General features: G+C 38.5%; 1 protein-coding gene across 1 annotated transcript in view; it reads left to right on the forward strand.

The window, feature by feature from the left end:
- The first annotated feature begins 8,466 nt into the window (after window positions 1-8,466).
- The window catches only part of LOC149201411 (uncharacterized), a 408,568-nt gene continuing 397,729 nt past the window's right edge, over window positions 8,467-19,305 (forward strand). The window contains exon 1 of the mRNA XM_089402942.1: window positions 8,467-8,831. Within this exon, the coding sequence (XP_089259068.1) occupies window positions 8,537-8,831 (295 nt within the window). The 5' untranslated portion in view covers window positions 8,467-8,536. The remainder of the gene's footprint in view (window positions 8,832-19,305) is intronic.

The following is a 19,305-nucleotide window of genomic DNA, read 5'->3' on the forward strand; positions in this document are numbered from 1 at the left end:
ATTTGTGTATACAACACTATCACCTCCAAGTTTGTACGAACCCCAGGTTGATGAAGTAAAGTTGGTAGGCCCAGGAGTTACAACATCCTTACTACAATACTGGTGCTCATCACCTTCCAAGGTTGTCTAATTTTCTTTAAGGCCGACCTAATCAAATATGCACATGTGGGATTTTAATTTAAAAGTACATTTTCCCTTGTCCAAATTTACCACTTCAACAGCCAAAATTGGTCCTCTCGAAAAGAGGAACCTAGTTCCATGGTTGGAATTTGTCATTGAGCTGCCAAATTAACACTTCCTCTCAGCTAGGGAGAAATTCCAACTGCACCATGTAATCATCGCAAATATCTTGTCAACAAATCATATCCAATCTCGAGTATCCCATCATCAAATCTCATCATTGCTCATCTCTTGATTATTCTTGCTTATCTCTTGATTGTCCCTACTCATATGTTGAACATTCTCAAATCTAAAAGAAGAAGAATTTGATATCAAAGGGAGCTCATTCTACAACCCTCTATTCATCGGGGAGCCACTTCTACCACCCGGAATCACTACCAGCGAGGAGCCAATTCTATGACCCGCATCAACATCGGAGAGCATAACTCAATCCAGAACAACATCAAGGAGCCCATCTCAACTTGAAACCACGTCGGTGAATGTAGTCTCAACTTGGAACTGAATAGGGGAGAATATATAAACCCACAAGTCACATCGAGGAGCACATATCAACCTGGAATCTCATGGGGGAGCTAAACATGTACATCCCCATATTGAACAATATGTGATATAGGGGAGCACAATTGAACCCATCCTATTTCCCATTGATCTTCCCAACAATGACCCTTAAGATTCATGTGGTAGAACACCTACATCATAATCATCTTGGTTTGTACACCCCCAAGTACTCTGTCAACCCATTGGTTAGACTGGGAGAGGTATTCCCAACAAGCTCTGCTTGTGTGTATGATGCCAACTGGGGTATACTCTACAAAGACCAAGATAGGGTAGCAACATCTCCAACCGTATGGGTAACAAATAGGGGAGCAACATCTATGACCTTATTGTCCAGAGATCCCTAAAACCCTAGGAGCCCTCCATCTCAATTCCTCACCTTGGGAGCTCAGACAGGGGAGAAGAGATTACTCAGTGTTCTCGATCATTCCTGCTCTCTGTAGATCATAAACATATCACTATGCTCATATATGGTAATCATGATGTCTTAATAACAATGGTCTCTTGTTCATACAAGACATCATATAAAATATTATATTAGAACAAAAATATATATATCACAAAAGGATACCTTATACATCCTCCCTCTTGTAGAGGCAACAACCACAAGCCTAAGATTGTTTCGTACAACAACATCGACTAAAGATATCTCAGTCCCAACTATATATGAGATTCTCTGCCAATCAGATCACATTCATTACTATCATAATGTATCCCTGTCATATCTAAGACCCGCTCAAACGACTAGTCATGCTAGAAACATTGCACTCAACCCTGACCGTGCTTAAAGTTACAGACTTCTTATCCAAAAATATCATGGCATATCTCATACTAAGGCAACACCCAGATTCACTCATATCATTGATAACGATACCAATTAGCATCATTATCTCCATGCTCATCCCATGCAAATATCTCGAAGGGTGATCGACGGTAACTCAATGCGTATGAAGCAACTCAATCATAAATTAACTTAGATTCTATGAAAAACATATATATGGATGGGTGTTCACATGGAACATCAATGCTTCATTCAACCATCATTTTCCAAATTAGGTTCAACAACATTTATTCATAACTTCTTGAGATTCAAACAGAGTGTCCAAGGATTTGTATTTCCACTTTCCAAAAACTCTACAATAGCTTCACGATATAGATTTTCTTTTCCAAAATTCAAAAAGTGATTCATTATTTCGAGCTTAAGAAGCCAACTACCTCCTAATTTGATCATCAGAGGCTCATTACCTGTCAAGAGTGGACCATCAACATATAAAACCAAAATCAAAGTCATACCTTGGACCCCTTTTGATGTAGAGGTTCAGATTGGCACATCTTCTTGACTTCACCAGATAACTGTCAATGTGGGCATATCAGGCTCATGGAGCTTGCTTCATGCAATGCTTTATGCAAACACAACACTTTACCGAACCAGTATGCTCAACCTTACATAAATCAATATTGTGCAATCAATCAACTAAGTCGTCTAATCAAAGTTTAGATGTGAGATCAAAACTAATATCAATATCACTTGTAACAAATTCTTTGGACGAGGTGACAGGTAGAGCTCAAATCCAAATATAAAGTTATGACTTCATCTATTGTCATGCCAACAAATTGTTATTTACCAAGCAATATCAAACCAAACTTCATCAAGTCATCCTCATGATCATTATATAAATCATTTCTCTCACTAGATGTTAATGCATACACCAAGGGTAAGTCATGCAGGTTCCATCAATTTATTGTGAGATTACTTCATAATGAAACATAATTGTTTATACAATGAGGCTAATATAAAACCGTTATTGAATACCAATATTAGTCATTGAAAGTTACTATGCTTACATATCATTGTCATCAAGGCAATTGAAGTCAAAACCCTAATTTGTTATCATAGTGAGTTCAATCAGTCCATAACCCAAAAACATATGAAGCATCATGTCAATGTTCGAAAGCATATTTATGAACAACCAAGCAGCATGACAAAGCTCCAAACATTGCTCATCTATACCAACTAGCCAAATCTTGTCAAACCCTTGCAATTGTTATCAAATGTTGTCATACACTAGCCTCAATGGATAAATCAAAATGACATACTTTATGCATATTCCACCCCCCTGTAAACACAAGTTTAGTCAACATATTCACATTATACTAAGTCACCCATTCAAACTTCCCTACTCATAGAACTTTATGTTGTCTGCTCCATATATGTAGGACTACCATAATCCTGGTGCATTCCTGATTTTATGCTTCATATTTTGTGACTTGTAGGCACAACTGCACTCATAGGCTTTTCTTCCGTGCGGTTGTGAGGCTTATAGTCACACTGATAAGTTTGCTTCCATGCGGTTGGGGTTTAAAATAAGGGAAGCCCTCTTTTCTCAGACCATAACTTGCCGCAGACCAACAATATCAGATATTTGTCTATTTATGTCAAAAAACTTCAACAATAAATAATCTTCTATACATATAATGCAAATGATGACTATGTGTAGGGATATTATGCAAAGTTTCTCCCTCTTAATGAGTAGCGCCTTCAACTATTATTATTCAATTCATCAACCTGTCTACAATACTGTCATGCATCAACATATTTGTTAAATCATAAATTCAAGCTATATCAGGCTCTAACACATATATTCATCATGACCATAACATGTCAATATCAACTACTTCATCATCTCATATGAACATGACATCAAATTTTCATCAAGGGTTAGAGTCATATAATTAGGGAAACTATCAAGTGCTTCATCATACTTTGAGGATCATAATCACTTCATCACTTCTTTTACATTCATTCAATCATCAAATTTGGGCATCCATTTTTACCATATGTCATAATTACTAAGCCAAGGTCAACAAGGAGATCTTGAGCAATAATCTTATTGTTACACTTCCATCATCATGGTTATCATGCTTATCACAAACAATATCAATAACATTAAGCTACCATGTATAAGAATCAATGTGCTAGCCTTCTTTACAAGATCAGGAAATCCATCATGTCTAAAATGGAATATTCTTGCCAAATATCAAGAGCACCAATATATCAAAAATCAATGTTTCTATGTATCTTTTGATACTTGGATGTAAGATACTTGTCCAATACTAAGTGCATCATCTCATCATAAGTATCATGAATCAAAATTACTTTCATATGCATACATGAGCCATTTGTGAAGGTGATATTTCCATCATACCTTAAGGCCTACCTTGCCATCCAATATTGCAGTTGAAACATAACATTGAAACAATATACATACCTTGTAGTATTCAGATACCTTAGCACCTTCTTATTTGATATTGGTAGTTGGAGCACTTTGTCAACTTATTTGTCATGGGAAACTGTAGCTCTTCTCTTCTTGCATTAGCCATATTTTCTTGCATCTCAGATGATCCTCAAGAAGGATCCACTTCTCACATCTCATCAAGAGGTTAAAAGTATCCAAATTCATGCAATAAGTATAACTAATAATCAAAACATTAATCAAATCAATAGGTCTAAACAAAAGTGAAGACATAAAGGAGCACCATAAATAAAAAAGTACTTATCTTCAATAAGAGCCATCCCTGTCCATTGTCCATGTAACATTGTTGCCTTGAATATATTCATCAACTTTATCAATAACCAAGGCTTAATTGAGACTATCCCATCTAGGGTTTCTTCACATCAGTCATGCTAGGGTTTCTAAATTGCATATCTCAAATCTTTGCCATAAACCAGGGTTTCTCCCAAACCCTAACCTCATAATATCCATCAAACACTAATCAATTTGCCTAGAGTTCCCTTCAAACCCTAGTATTCTTTTAGGTCTCCTCCATCTTCTCTTGCATCCATCAAAGTTGTCTCCATAGGGGTGATGTTCAATGAATTTTCTTCAATCTAGCTTTGATACCATGTTAATTTTTCTTAGGGCTATATTTTTCTTTACTTTGATAATTGCATTTCATTATTTCCATATTTAAGTTCACCCCATAACATCATATCACTATTTTGATTTACATCATTATTCAACAATAGATGCAACTATATAGAAAGAACAATACCATCATCAATGCAACAGAACATAAAGGAACAATAGAAGAAAAAGATTCACACATAGAGGCACTAGGTTGGTGAGAGACCAAGCCAAAACCCACTATGGGGAAAACCCTTTCAAATTCTTCTTCTTATTATATTGTCAATGAATGATTCAACAAATGAGAGTACAATGATCCATATCTTCATCCATACAACTATCCAACAACATCAACTAAACAATATTCATGAAATGAACCCAACAATAATAATACTCAAAACCCTGATTCAGGTGCATGTAATCAATTGTCACTGTCTGCAGACAACTTCCGAACCCTGCGGTCAATGAGCAAAATCTATGATCAACTGAAAAACCAAACCCTAGTTACCAGTCGCATGGAGGACGTATTGTGCATGCGACTAAAAGTATTAAGTCACACATATGAAACAAGCAATGTGCGACTGTAGCTGAGATTTCTTCGTGACATGCTTGCGGCTGAGACCTAAAACCCTAAAACAAAGATGATATCTTCAAACCCTGCAATTTCACCTTGTATGAACCCATTCCTCCGTGAACTTTCCTCAGACTTGTGTGAGCCAAAAACAAGAAAGAGAATAGAAGAATGATCCATGACGTTTGTCCAAATGATGTTGAGGTCACTTGTATTTATAACCTTCCAAGGGTGTCCAATTTGCTTTAGGGTCAACCTAATCAAATATGCACATGTGGGATTTTAATTCAAAAATACACTTTCCCTTGTCTAAACTAAGCACTTCAATAGTCAAAATTTGTCTGTCAAAAAGAGGAATCTAGGCGCATGGTTGGAATTTGTCATTAAGTTGCCAAATTAACAGGGATGCGATTGTTTCACTTTGGGGTTGGGGGGGGTGGGGGGGGGAGGGTTCTGTGGAAATGGTTATCTTTGGAGACATTAGATGTGTACGGGGATTCAAAAGTTGCTATTGACTAGGCAAATAAAAGGTCCACTTTCAATCGCCAAATGCTTACAATTGGATGAGTAGCTCTCTGATTAAACTATTTAGATGGGTGACATCTACACATATATGCAAGGAATCAAATAATATTTCTAACACATTCTCAAAGAATGGACACAAATATTCACTAGGAGAGATAAACTTCACAACATTTAGTAATGGTACACTTCAAAGGGTCAAGGATACAATTTAACTGATGATTACTATAATTTGGCACTAATCTATAGGCATTTATGTTTCGATGAAGTTAAACACTTTGACATGCTATTTTTGTATTTATGTATTTGTGTTATAGTTACATGGACAAATTTTTGGAATCTGGTTTAATATGATATCTATTTCTATATGGTCTAGATGCTATATATGTCTGAGGTTTGAACTATATAAACAAATGTAAACAACTTTTTATTAATACAAAGTGTGTTGGTTTTTCCTTTCTTATATGTATATGTATATGTATATGTATATGTATATGTGTATATATATATATATATATATATATATATATATATATATATATATATATATATATATAATGAACTTAGATCTATCTTAACTCCGAATCTATTAAGTCTTGAGAAAGATCAAAGCTTTCCAGATACAAACTTTTCCTCAAATTTTACACTAATTTTTTTGTTGCATCTTAAGAAATTTGATCTTTATAAATGTATACTAAATATAAAATTAAAATAAAACTAGACTAATATAAAAACAATTAAAAATAGTTATACCTTTTTTTTTGGATAAAGACTATTCTATTAAAAAGATAAAAAGAAAAAATATTTACAGAGAGGATTAAACCTCTGAGGGGGCCGTAGCTTGCCCATCGCCAAAAAGACTATTGCAGGTAGCAAGCTGCATTCCTTTTACAAAAATGAGAGTTTTAGAAGCGAGAATTGTAGTGAGCTTGAGAGACCAAAAACTAAACTGTACTATAGGTGATCGAAGCTTCATAGGTAGCTGATCACTTACAAAAATGCTATCCTTTAAAACTGCTATTACAAAAAGATTCAAAACCAGAATTTTGACCTGAACACTGTAGTGTTTCATGCTGATATCAAAAGAAGTCGGAGACATGCACATAATGAACCATGGGAGCTTAACACAAGTACCAGAAATCAGAAGAGGAATTGTTGTCATGACACTAGTGCCAGAAGTCTTTAAACCTGCGGAGGAGAGCCTGTCGCGTCCACGTTTGCCTGGTTGGGGGAGCCAATCCAGGTCACCATTACATTGTCTTCAGCTTCCATCATACTGCCTTCTGGAGGAAGAACAAGATTCAGAACGCTTCCAGAGAGGCGCGCTGGTTCACAAGCAAGAATTTGCTCTTGTGGTGAAGCTGGCTGGGGCTGAGGGTCTTCCTGAAGGCCATCCTCGTGCTGCACGGAAGTGTCATTGAGAACAACTCCAGCCATGTCACCCTGAAAGTCACTTGAATTCTGAGACTGAGACTGAGCCCTGGAGGTTTCATCCGAGCTTGTAAGCTCATCTTCCTCCTCTGAGAAGATAACAGTAATAGTGGTTGAGATTAGAGGCTTATTGAGCCTACTTCTGAACTTGAACTGGGTAGTTTGAAAGGAGCTATTCAGAGAGGGCCGAGAATGATCAGAGGGCGGAGAGGATGGAGAGGCAGAGGCTAAAGGAGTGATGCGTTGAGGGGCAGAGCCACCACGACCCCGAGAAACCCCACGAGTACCTGAATTACTTCCACGCCGGGGACGCCGCGTCGACGGGCCATTACAGGGTGCGCAGGCAGCTTGGGTGAGTAGGGAGACCGAAGCTGGGGGTAAGGCAACCAGACACAGGCTGAATGGACCCAGTTAAAGGACCAGACACCTGCGTGATAAACCCAATTGCTAGACTCGCCACAGATGGAGTAGACCAGGTTAAGAAACCAGGCACAGGCAGAATGAACCCAGTGAGTGGACCAGACACTGGCTGAGAAGACCAAATCAATAAACCAGACACAGGCGGAGAAGACCAAATCAATAAACCAGACACAGGCGGAGAAGACCAAATCAATAAACCAGACACAGGCGGAGAAGACCAAATCAATAAACCAGACACAGGCGGAGAAGACCAAATCAATAGACCAGACACAGGCAGAGTGAAACAGGTTAAGAAGCCAGAGGGGCTTCCATACACCCTGAGCTGCGCAGGGGTGCTGAAGGCATAACGAGCAGAGGAAAACCAGATTGCAGATGTCTGAAAAACTCGTATCGAATGAGCCGTGATTAAAGCACGCCATGATTAAATCCCTTGCCTGAAGATCTCGAGTCGAATGAACCATAAATGCACTGACCAGAGCCTTGATATCACTTACCGTAAACTGCTGGATCCGTCCAAGTGTATGGATAGCTACCTCTGTCGCATGCATTGCGATTAACACGCAGTTATTACACCCGCATCCGGGTAAAAATAGTTATATCATTAATTTTAATACTTTATAACATTAAGCATATCATTATAAATCACTTTACAATGATTTTAATTTTATTTTTTTTCCAACCTGAAAAGGCTTACATATTTAGGGTAAGTACCTAACCTATCTTAATAAATTCTAAAAAATTAATATTATTATTGTTGGGAATAAAAATGATCCCTGAATCAAAGGAAAATTAAATTTGTCAAACTGAACATTAAATATTGTACGCAGTAGTAGGAATTAATTAAACAAAATTTGTTTAATTGCATCGGTTAAATTAACGTTTGGATTCTTAGTAAGTATTTTATGAGAGGAGGTTCGAGTGGTGTCCAGAGGATTCGAACTCGCATACTCTAATGCATCGTTTCACCCTGCAACTTTATGGGATGGAACGGATGAATCAAATAGAACGTAGATCATCAGGAACATGCATGATAAAAATGGCGATGATGCTGGGAACCATTCTAATTTTAACGGGACTTTGCAATTTGGTGAATGCTGGCAAGAATAATCGGTCTTTCAACGGGCGAATTACGTGGGTGACCGCCAATGACGGGGAAGCTCTGGAGAAAGAAATGGAAATGACGGAACAGATGTCTGCATTGGAAGATCCATTCCATTCTCTCGATAGTATGTTGCAGTGGGCCATCGGTAAGTTGGATTTGAACATGCCCTCTTTTGAACCATTTATGTGCTTTTGCTGAGGCCATTTGGTGGGCTCAGAAACGTGCATATCCAAGCACTCAGAGTAAAATTAAGATAAACAAAATAAGATTATACCAGAGTTAGCGGAGAATTCTGTTAAAAGAGTCCATTAGATGTCGTATGCTCTGGTCTGATTGGTTAAGGATCCATACCTTCATGTAATTGATATTGAGTTCTAAGAGAAGCTTTAAGATACCGCCTTAAATTAATTTGTTAGTGTAGAATATGTGATAAAATTCTGGTCGCAGTTTTGTATATAGCATCCATTAGGCACTTATCACAACAGTACTCTTCGAAGTAGCGAGGATGGTCTAGGGTGAACACACCCGCTCGGGGATGGCGCATTGGTCCCGCAACCAGGTGCAGGATGATGCACCCCAACGTGTTGGGGGCCGCACCCTGTGTACCACGACAGGATTTGCGGAACTTCCTCTGTGATGGTGGCATTCCCAGTTTCTCTGGGAGTGTTGACCTCGCAATAACAACAGGTGTTAGATTTGTAATCAATTTCGTTAAACCATTGTGATATGAGCAGCTATGTTTATTTGAAATATTTGAAATCATGGACTCTATATATGATAATACTTTAATCATTACGATAAAAGAGATTCCTCCCCTCCCCTTTTTTGCTTCTTCTTTTTTCTTTTTAAATTTTTGGTTATCAAGGAACATCTCGCATCTCGTGGGCAAACTCTCGAGCACTTCTCTGCATTTGCGAATGATCCTGGGTGCAAATTTGTTGATGCTGATTACAACCTTTGACTGGGAAAGGGACATGCATTGAAGCAGCAGCAAAGGTAGCTAGCATATGGAATTGACCTCGAGAAATCTTACATGAAATCTTGCATGAAGTTCAAAGTGGGTAGGTATCAAATGCTCAAGATATCATAGTAAACTAGAGTACACACAATGTGATCATGCGGCACAACTCCAAAAAAGATAGTAGAGATTAGTTGCACAGTAACTCCTCCTTATCAAAAAGGAGAACCTCTGAGAACTCTTTTGAAATACCCTAATATTCATACATCTAAATCACATGTTCATGTGTCTCATTATGGCAATATTGATTTCTATATACATACCTATTCTCATTCATTGGACACGTGGGTCCTTTATGAGGCTGACCCCTATTGTGAAAATTCCAAACTGGAATCCTATTGCAACAACTGGAAATTATTCTCCTAATTGTTAATTTAATGTAACAATTTATTTACTGTTTGCTACAACAAAAACTGAATAAATCACACTGCAATCTACACACACATAGCAAGAATAAACATTGGAAGAAATGCTAGCACACACACATAAAAATAACAGTTATTTTTGGACAAAAGTCCCCGGAAAACCCAACTCGGGAAAATCAGTGCAGCAGCTGAGGGTTTTATTATTAAGCAACAATGAAATAATCTGAGAACAATCTGGATGCCAAATACTGGCAATCTTGTAGAGAAAATACTGGCAAAAATCTGGAGAGGAATTTTCCTCACCACACAGGCAATCTCCCGGCACAACTTGTCTTCAGAATTTTGGCCCTTTGAGCCTCTGTGCTGCTCTGCCTAACTAGCTGGACTTCTAGCCTTGGATTGGACTCTGATGAAGTCGTTCTTCCTTCTGTTGACTAGAGAGATGCTTCTCTGGTACTCTGGGACTCCATCATGACCTCTGGAATTGAAAGCGCCAATCTCTCCCAACAAATCGACTTTGCCTCTAGAGGCTACTGCGCTGCCCCAGTGTCAGCCTCTCTGTGGCTCTTCTGCCTCTCTGCAAATGCACCCATTAGATTTGGAATCCTTCCTTTGACTTCACTGTCTCTGCCCCTCTCTCACTGCTTCGATCTCACTAGCTCTCTCTTCGGCAACTGACTGCTGCTACTTTGGAAATCAATCTGCTCATAAAATCAGACTGCTCAAGTGTATTCTCCATCACCACATCGACCTCCTCTTATAATTCTCTGTTGGAGCACCAACGTCTAAGATTAAAACATAATTGACAGCTAGGATCATCCTTGGATCAATCTGTGTGAGTTTCTAGATGATTCTTGCCTTGACTTAATTAATACTGATTAATTGACCATATTCGCTAAGTTTAGACTTGGGAAATATTTTAAAACTGGTTAATAATCTAATTAAGTCATTTCTAGGCGGAATTTTCAGAAACGATTTCTAGGTTTTGGAGATTTCATGTATTCTAGCCTCTCCACAAAATTTCGTGGCGAGAACACATCCGATACTACAAAAAACTAACTCTCCCTCTTAGCGAGGAATGTGTTCTAGTGCTATTGCACACCCTGTAGCAACACCTTGTCTTTGCATCATCTCTTGTCATGCTACTGATGTCTGGCCATACTGTCCACCAACCACTGCGCAACTCTGATATATGTTGTATTTGTGCTGCTGCTGACCCCACTGCCATCACTGCATCTGCACTAGAACTCCCTCTCATATGTTTCTTCTGCAACTGCAACATCTACAACTGAAAAACATCCAAAATATTGAATCAACTGTGATTAGTATAATGCATCTGTCACCCGAGCCTCTGGCTGCTGCTAGTATCTACATTGTCACTGAGGAATCTGTGCTGCTGCTGACTCTGCACTGTGCCAATTGCATTGTTGCCAATTCTGCATTGCGCATCCCAACATCTGAGTGTTACTAGTCTCTTCAACTGTCACTTTGGCATTTGACTGCATCAACTGTCACTGATCCATCCTACTACTGAATACTGTGGGCCCCCATAGCAAGATATTGATTCATGAGGTGGACTCCTCGAGGATCCTTTCCAATCTCTGTAGCTCTCTAGGGCTACAACACCAAATCTCCCCACCTCACTCTTGGTGGTATATCAACAAACATGGCGAAATCTTCCTCCAGCCTGGAGGGAAGCCTATCGATCTCTGCTGAAGCTGCATGCTGGTCCTGCTTCCCCCCCTTGTCATTCTTCCTGAGAGGACACTGGGTACTGTAGTGACCGAGCTCACCACACTTGAAGCACTTGACCTTTGACAGGTCCTTCTTCTTCTTCCTCTGTTCTCATTGTCCCTGACTGGGACCATTCGATGTGAGGGCCACATTCTCCTCCTCCTTCACCTGCTTCGATCTGCTACTACTGCCATTGATGGAGCTCTTTAGAAGAGCACGTCTCAACTCCTCCTGTTGCAAATCGGTCCACATCTTGTCCCACCTTGGCAAGGTATCTTTGCCTAAAATACTTTGGACGAATACCTACCACTCCTTTGAGACACTGTTGAGTGCCAATCGCACTAGCTACGTGGGTTGAGGCGCTGCCCAAACAATTGCAAGTTGGTCCCAGATCTCCTGAATCCTGGTGAGGAGGGGGTCTATGTCTTCCCCCTTTTGCGTCTGTACACACCTCAGCTTCTCTTCTAGGTACATCTTCAGCTGCTCGGAAGTACCCTGGTACAACATAGAGAGGACATCCCACATTGTTAATTTTAGGCAACAATGGCATTTAGAGCGATTTTACTTCAATCTCTTTATCAACCCAGTATCAATATTCAGATTAGCGATCACATCAACATGATAGTAAAATGCAGATAGAACATAAACATAAACAATAGAAGACAAGCCAAGACAAGAGGACATAAGATGTGGCACCAGCCAGGGACAAACCCCAATGTGGGGAAACCCTTGATCAAATCTTCTTTTAGTCTTCAATAGTTCAGTAGAGAGAGAGTACAATTTACAAATCTGAGAATCTATAACAGCAACAAAAGAGCCCTAACTAGAAAAGTCAATGCTGGTCAACAGGGCAGATTTGACCCTCAGCAAATCGATCAACTTCAGTCAACTTCGGCCTCCAAACAGCAAGATAAAACAACCCTCAAAACAGTCAAATTCAGCCCAGTCAAAGTCTGGTCAAACAACCCACCTGCGGTCAGCCCTAGCTGCAGTCAACACTGGTAAACAATCAACATTTAGCCTTGATTTTTGTGCCCATAAATGCGGCCTGCCCAAATAGAGATAGCCTTCACAAAAACACAATCAAAGGAGGTCAACGCATGCTGGTCAACGCTTGGTCAAACTGTCCAGAAATTCGGTCTCCTGAAATTTCGGCCTCCTGAAATTTCGGACGTGTGGAGAGAGAGAGGCCCAGAAATCCGTACCCAATCAATGAGGAGAGAGAGAGAGAAGTGTGAAGATGAGTGTGTCCAAATGAGGCTGAGTCACCTTCTATTATATGCAACGTTGAGGATGAATAGATGTGACTGTTGGGCTTCTAAGCCTACATAAGTTTGTTGGCTGACCTTGACAATTTGACCATAATAAAAAATAAATTCATAACTTCATTTGTACATGTCAGAATAAGATGATTTTTAGATCAAATCCTACACCTCTCGGAGAAAGGAATCCAAGAAAAATATCAACTCTCATAAATAAGATGACCCATGTGGAGTTTGGCCCTAGGTGCCAATTTTAACACATATTTCTTTGGCAGTATCTTTGCTAGCTACGTGTGAAACCACATGATCCTAGACCCCATCTAGGATCAAACGTTTCACCCGTGCCATCTCCTTTTTGTACTCCTTTAGCTGATCTGCGTCGTGGGAAACTGTTACCACTGCACTAATATACATCTTCAGGCCATGCTCATCCAGAAGGAAGGACATCCTTGCCTCCCAGATGACATAGTTGGAAGCCCCATCCAACCTGTCTTGATCATGAAGCCCAATAGTGGCCATCTCAACAAAATGTTGAAAACCTCCTCTTTCCTTCTGCTCAACTATTCGCACTTCCTTTCTAGAGTGAGAAGATCTGCTCACAACGATTGTTGATCTGCAAGGAAAAATTGAAGTTCTTGAGACTAGAAGTTCCCTGAGGAAAATTTTCCCTCAGTGTGTGCTCTTCTTCCTTCCATCTGACGCTGGCTCTACTCTAGCAAACTACTGAAAAAACCACTACGTCCAGTTAGGATCTACTCCACGAAAATACTGAGTTGCTCCCTCTGCCTCTGGAATCACTTGATTTAGAGAGATCGAATTTTTCTTCCCCTTACTCTGAAAAATCGAATCTCCTCAAGTAACTCGACCTCTTGGAAAAGTGACTGTGCTGCCCCTGGGAATTTCGATCTGCTGCTCACACTGAACAACAAAATTCCTTCTTTCTTTGCCTCTGAGCTCTCCGGCTGATCAACTGCGCTTCGATACCATGTGAAAATTCCAAACTGGAATCCTATTGCAACAACTGAAAATTATTCTCCTAATTGTTAATTTAATTTAACAATTTATTTATTGTTTGCTACAACAAATACTGAATAAATCACACTGCAATCTACACAATTAAAATTGCGGAAAAATAAATGTTGGAAGGAATGTTAGCACACACACATAAAAATAACACAATTATTTTTGGACAAAAGTACCCATAGAAACACAACTTGGGAAAACCGGTGCAACAACTGAGGGTTTTATAATTAAGTAGCAGTGAAATAATCTGAGTAGAATTTGGATGCCGAATACTGGCAATCCTCCAGAGAAAATACGGGCAAAAATTTGGAGAGGAATTTTCCTCATCCCACAGGTAATCTCTCGGCACAACTTGCCTTCAGAATTTCGGCCCTCTGAGCCTCTGCGGTGCTCTGCATAGGTGGTTGGACATCTAGCCTCAGACCGGAATCTGATGAAGTTGTTCTGCCTTTTGCTAACCATAAAGATGCTTCTCTAGCACTCTGGGACTCCTTCTTGACCTTTGGAACTGAAAACGTCAATCTCTCCTAACAAATCGACTTTGCCTCTAGAGGCTACTGCGTTGCTCCAATGTCAGCCTCTCTGTGGCTCTTTTGCCTCTCTGCAAATGCACTCACTAGATTTGGAATCCTTCCAAGATTAAAACATAATCGATGGCCATGATCATCTCTGGATCGATTCGTGTGAGTTTCTAGATGATTCTTGCCTTGACTTAATTGATACTGATTAATTAACCATATTCCATAAGTTTAGACTTAGGAAATATTTTAAAATTGGTTAATAATCTAATTAAGTCATTTCTAGGCGGAATTTCCAGAAACGATTTTTGGGTTTTGGAGATCTCATGTATTTTAGACTCTCCACAAAATTTCGTGGTTAGAACACATCCGATGCTACAAAAAACTAACACCTATTGCATTTACATTTACACCATATATGCCCCTTGTGGGGTCATATCACAATACCCTCCTTGGAAAATATTTGTTCTCAAAGCTTTGTAATTTAAATTAAGGGTTTTCCATGAGCTGAAACAAAGTAATGTGATTTCTTTATATTCAAGCTCTTTTTTGCCGTTAATGCTTATCTATCCATCCAAATTCAATTTATTTTGATTGTAATCCTTGATAGCTGGTTGTTGCATAATTTCCTCTCTTTTAATTCCTTGTGTTGTTGTTGTGACTTCTCCAATTTGTTGTAGTTGGTGGTATTTGATAATATCCATTTGAATAATGGTTTTATGATGCCCTATTTGATGAATATTGCTGATTATTTGGTCTTCTTCCCTGGTGATGTCGATGCCAATTTTTTTGTATTTCTTGGAAATGAGGGTGCCGCTATGGTTTCACCTTTGATAGTTTTCGTTCATTGTGCACACCCATGTCATCCACCATCTGTTTCAGAGACGATGGCATCCTCTATCCTCTTTGCTTGGTCTTTAATTACTCTTGCCTATGAGATAATACCAACTTATTTGACATGTACATCCTCATGTTGGAGCTCAACTTCTTTAACTATCTTCTGGCAACCTTCTTGAATTTTTTTCTTCTTTCTCTGTTTGAAGTTGCAATGTAACACCATCTATCAAACTCTTTCTAGATTGCATTTTTGATTTTGTCTCATTAGTGTTGTTAAGGGCTGCTTCAAGCTTTTTGAAAATTTCTTCTTCAAGTCTCTTGGTAGTTTTCTCTTCAACCATTTTGGCAGTATCTTCATCCTTATTATTTGATTCAGATTCTTGTAGATGATGCATTTTCATATTATTAACATTGTTAAGAAGGTATTGATTATGCTTTTGCAATCTTTTGATTTCTTCATCTTTCTTTTTCAATTCTTCCTGAATTGCCCTTTTCCCACTTTTCTTTTCTGCTCTTTCCCCATTTTAATTTATGAACCTCCTTAGTGAGTGCTTCACTCGGGGAATGTATCTTAGACAATTCATCTGCCTTTTTCGTGTTCTCTGCTTTCACTTCTTTTCATGCTACCAACAAAGAATAAATATGCTGTCAAAGAACCTTGAAGTGCAGTCTAAACAGAAAACCAAAAGAGATCCACATAGAGTTTAAAAGAGCACAAATAGGAGAACCATTTAGTGTATTGAGAAATGTGGTCCATGTTTAGACTTGTTTCCTCTAAGGTCAGCACAAAAGACAAATCCAATCACCAAGCACAAACACTAGGGAAACTTGAGGACACGATGTGACTATCCATTGTCATCTCAGTGGTCATCCTCCTCACTTTAGGTTGGCTCTTCTTTGGCATAAGGGGGGGATTCCTTAGTAAGACTACAAATTTGTCCTTGCAAAGCTTGATATAAAAATCAGATTTTGAGAATGGAGGTACTTTTAAATTGAGGTAACAAAAGATGGTGGATTATCAAAACTAGTGTCTATCCATTGAGTGATGGAGTTAAGATCAAAGAGCAAGAAGGCTTGAGTATGATGGAGAAGACATAATTAAGAGTCAAGACATGCATTGTTGTGCTACAATTAGTCCCAAACAGATTTTCAGATTGTGCTCTTATTTAAGATGCAGTATCACAAACATGAAATTATGACCAAGTAATAACGTGCAACCATGAACAATAGATAAATCGCCACATATGAAACCCTAGATGAAGTAGATTGTATAAAACAACCCTTTAATTGAATGATCAGCTATCAACGTATCACATTTTCAAATTTGATTCCACCATGAGATAAAAGAACCATAACATACCACATTTAATCTTCTTTCTTAGTTACCACAGATTTCAGGCATTGAATGAATAGCTATAACCAGAAAATTACAGCATCAAAATTCTTCAATTTTCCATTCTTACATCAAGAGTCAAGGAGGACTTTACTACAGCCTTAACATACTCTTATTTTAGCAATAATGCCTTTCTATAAAGATTCTTTCAGTAGCAAAATCCAATTGTGATCCTTGCAAAACCCTATTCATCCTTGCAAGAGAAAGGAGAAATGGAGAAACCTTACATTGAGCTCGACCTTTAACCTCTTTCTCCCAAGAGATATTCAACTAAGCTTAGAGGGGAAATCCCATTCATCAAACCATGCCCTTGCAAATGAGAGCTCTCTTCCTATATAGGCCTTCTCCTCAAACATTTTAGAATAAAATATTATTGAGGAATTTTTAGATCCATGAACCCTCTGGAAATAATAATATTAAAATACAAAAGAAGGTCTTGAACCCTCTTTCAAGATAGGTGCTTCTCATTAAGGGTGTAAAGGTACACCAAATAGTGCTTGATTTATTCTTTGCTGCCACATCCATCACCTTCTGAGCTTGGGTGCTCTCCAAGAATGATCATCTAGTAGTTTCCTATTTCCAAAATAACAATAGAACTCAAATTAATGTGGAGTGCTCCATTAGAAATGGTCAAATGTGGCTAGGGTTTTGAGATGGAAAACTTGACATCAACACAACTCCCTCAATATTTATTGGAATATTTATTATGATCAAAATGTGGAAATGCTGCAGCCACTCTACATTTATTGGCATTGGTTCGGTGGTAATCTAGGCACTTGATCAAAATATATCCACTCTTCTTTGGAAAGAGGGCATAAAGGAGCTGTTTTGAATGTTCTAAATGGACCACTCCTCACAAATATCACCATCCTTCATGCCATGGGTGATGTGAATGCCAAGTGTCATTTTCTTGACTAGGGAATTCCTCTTCTTTTTTATGCGTGACCCTTGATTATGCCACGAAAACCCTCATATGTCTTTCAAAATGATGGAAATTCCTTCCTTGAAGAGTTTTTGACCACTATGAAAGGGTTTCTAGGTAACCCATGTCAACAATAATGAAAGGTGTTCTTTGAGATCCTCTTTGTTGCCTTGTAGATGATGCCCAAAGACCACAAGAATGACATGTCATTCCTCACATTTGTATAAATACCTCGTGATGTAAGATGACCCCAAGTACTGAACAATGCCTTCAAATATGTAACTTTTGCCTTGAAAGTTGTGAAGACATCCTGAAGACACCTTCGAATGGAGAAATAGGCATGCCCAATGGTGGATCTATGTGACATGTGCAACCTTGCCTCTAAATATGTGAATTCAACAACAAAACATGCCTCTAAATATGTCAATATTCCTAAACATGCAAAACAGAAGGCAAGCACATTGAATTTTCATCACCACCTCTCAAGTCTCAAATGGCTCATTTCATGCTCCAACGTTCATATAAGCTGGTGCAATGCTGTTGAAAAGTTGCCTCTGAAAATGAAAATTGGACTTGCAATTCAGGTGGTAACAAGACCAATGCACCGTGCAGACAGAGAGAATAGCAATGTTCTGAAGATGTGTAGTTGAACTCATAGACCTAGACTTGTCTGAAGGCATACTTTTCATAGCCCTGAAGGTTGACACAACAAAGGGCAGAAGAAATGGACTAAGATTGGAGGTATTTTTATCATTATCTTTTCATAGACGAGCACAAGTAATTATATACAGAAAAGCTCTATCGATGGTTTGTTGTAGTTCAAGTTTTCATGAGTGTTTACAAAATGCAGAAGAAATAAGTTCTTTTTTTGGGCAGATAGTAGGGGCAAATATCTTTTATTCCTGAAATTTTCCGAGGTTTTTGAGGTCAATCATCACAAAAATTGTTTGTTCTTGAAAGAAAAGGGGGGGGGCATAAGTTTTAATTTGAGTCGAATTTGAAGGACACATAAGCTTTCCTTATTCCTAGAATTCTCAAACAATAGCAGAGGTATTTATTTCTTACATAGAACAGAGGGGAAAAAGATTGTAATATCCTTAGTAGAGAAAAAAATAAAACTTATTCTCAAAGGTTATGTTATCTTTAGAAATTTCACACTCTTTCTAGAAATGAAAAGTCCATAGTGTGTAAAACAAGAATGGAAGATTTTAACATGGCAATGGATTGAGGTGATGAACTTTGAAGATTCAAATCACAAGGAAGAAGGTAAATTTTCAAACAAGGAAGAAGATACTTCCAAGCAACATATAAAATAAAGAGACTATCTTTTTCAATTGGTAACTTAGAATTTTAGTTGGGTACTTGAGTTGAGTAGCACCTGACAGAAGGAATTCTATCCTACTTCATTGAGAGGAGACGACAATATGGTTTTGCTTAGGTGAATTCCTGTTTTGGTGAAAAGAGATGAGAACATGTATTTGCTTAGGTGGATTCCTTTTTTGAAAAAATATCTTATATTTACAGAAAAATATTTACAAACAGTAAAG

This window comes from Pinus tabuliformis, chromosome 2_1 (assembly GCF_031772625.1).
Source record: "Pinus tabuliformis cultivar Carrire ecotype Pingquan chromosome 2_1, CPIR1, whole genome shotgun sequence".
Lineage (NCBI taxonomy): Eukaryota > Viridiplantae > Streptophyta > Pinopsida > Pinales > Pinaceae > Pinus > Pinus tabuliformis.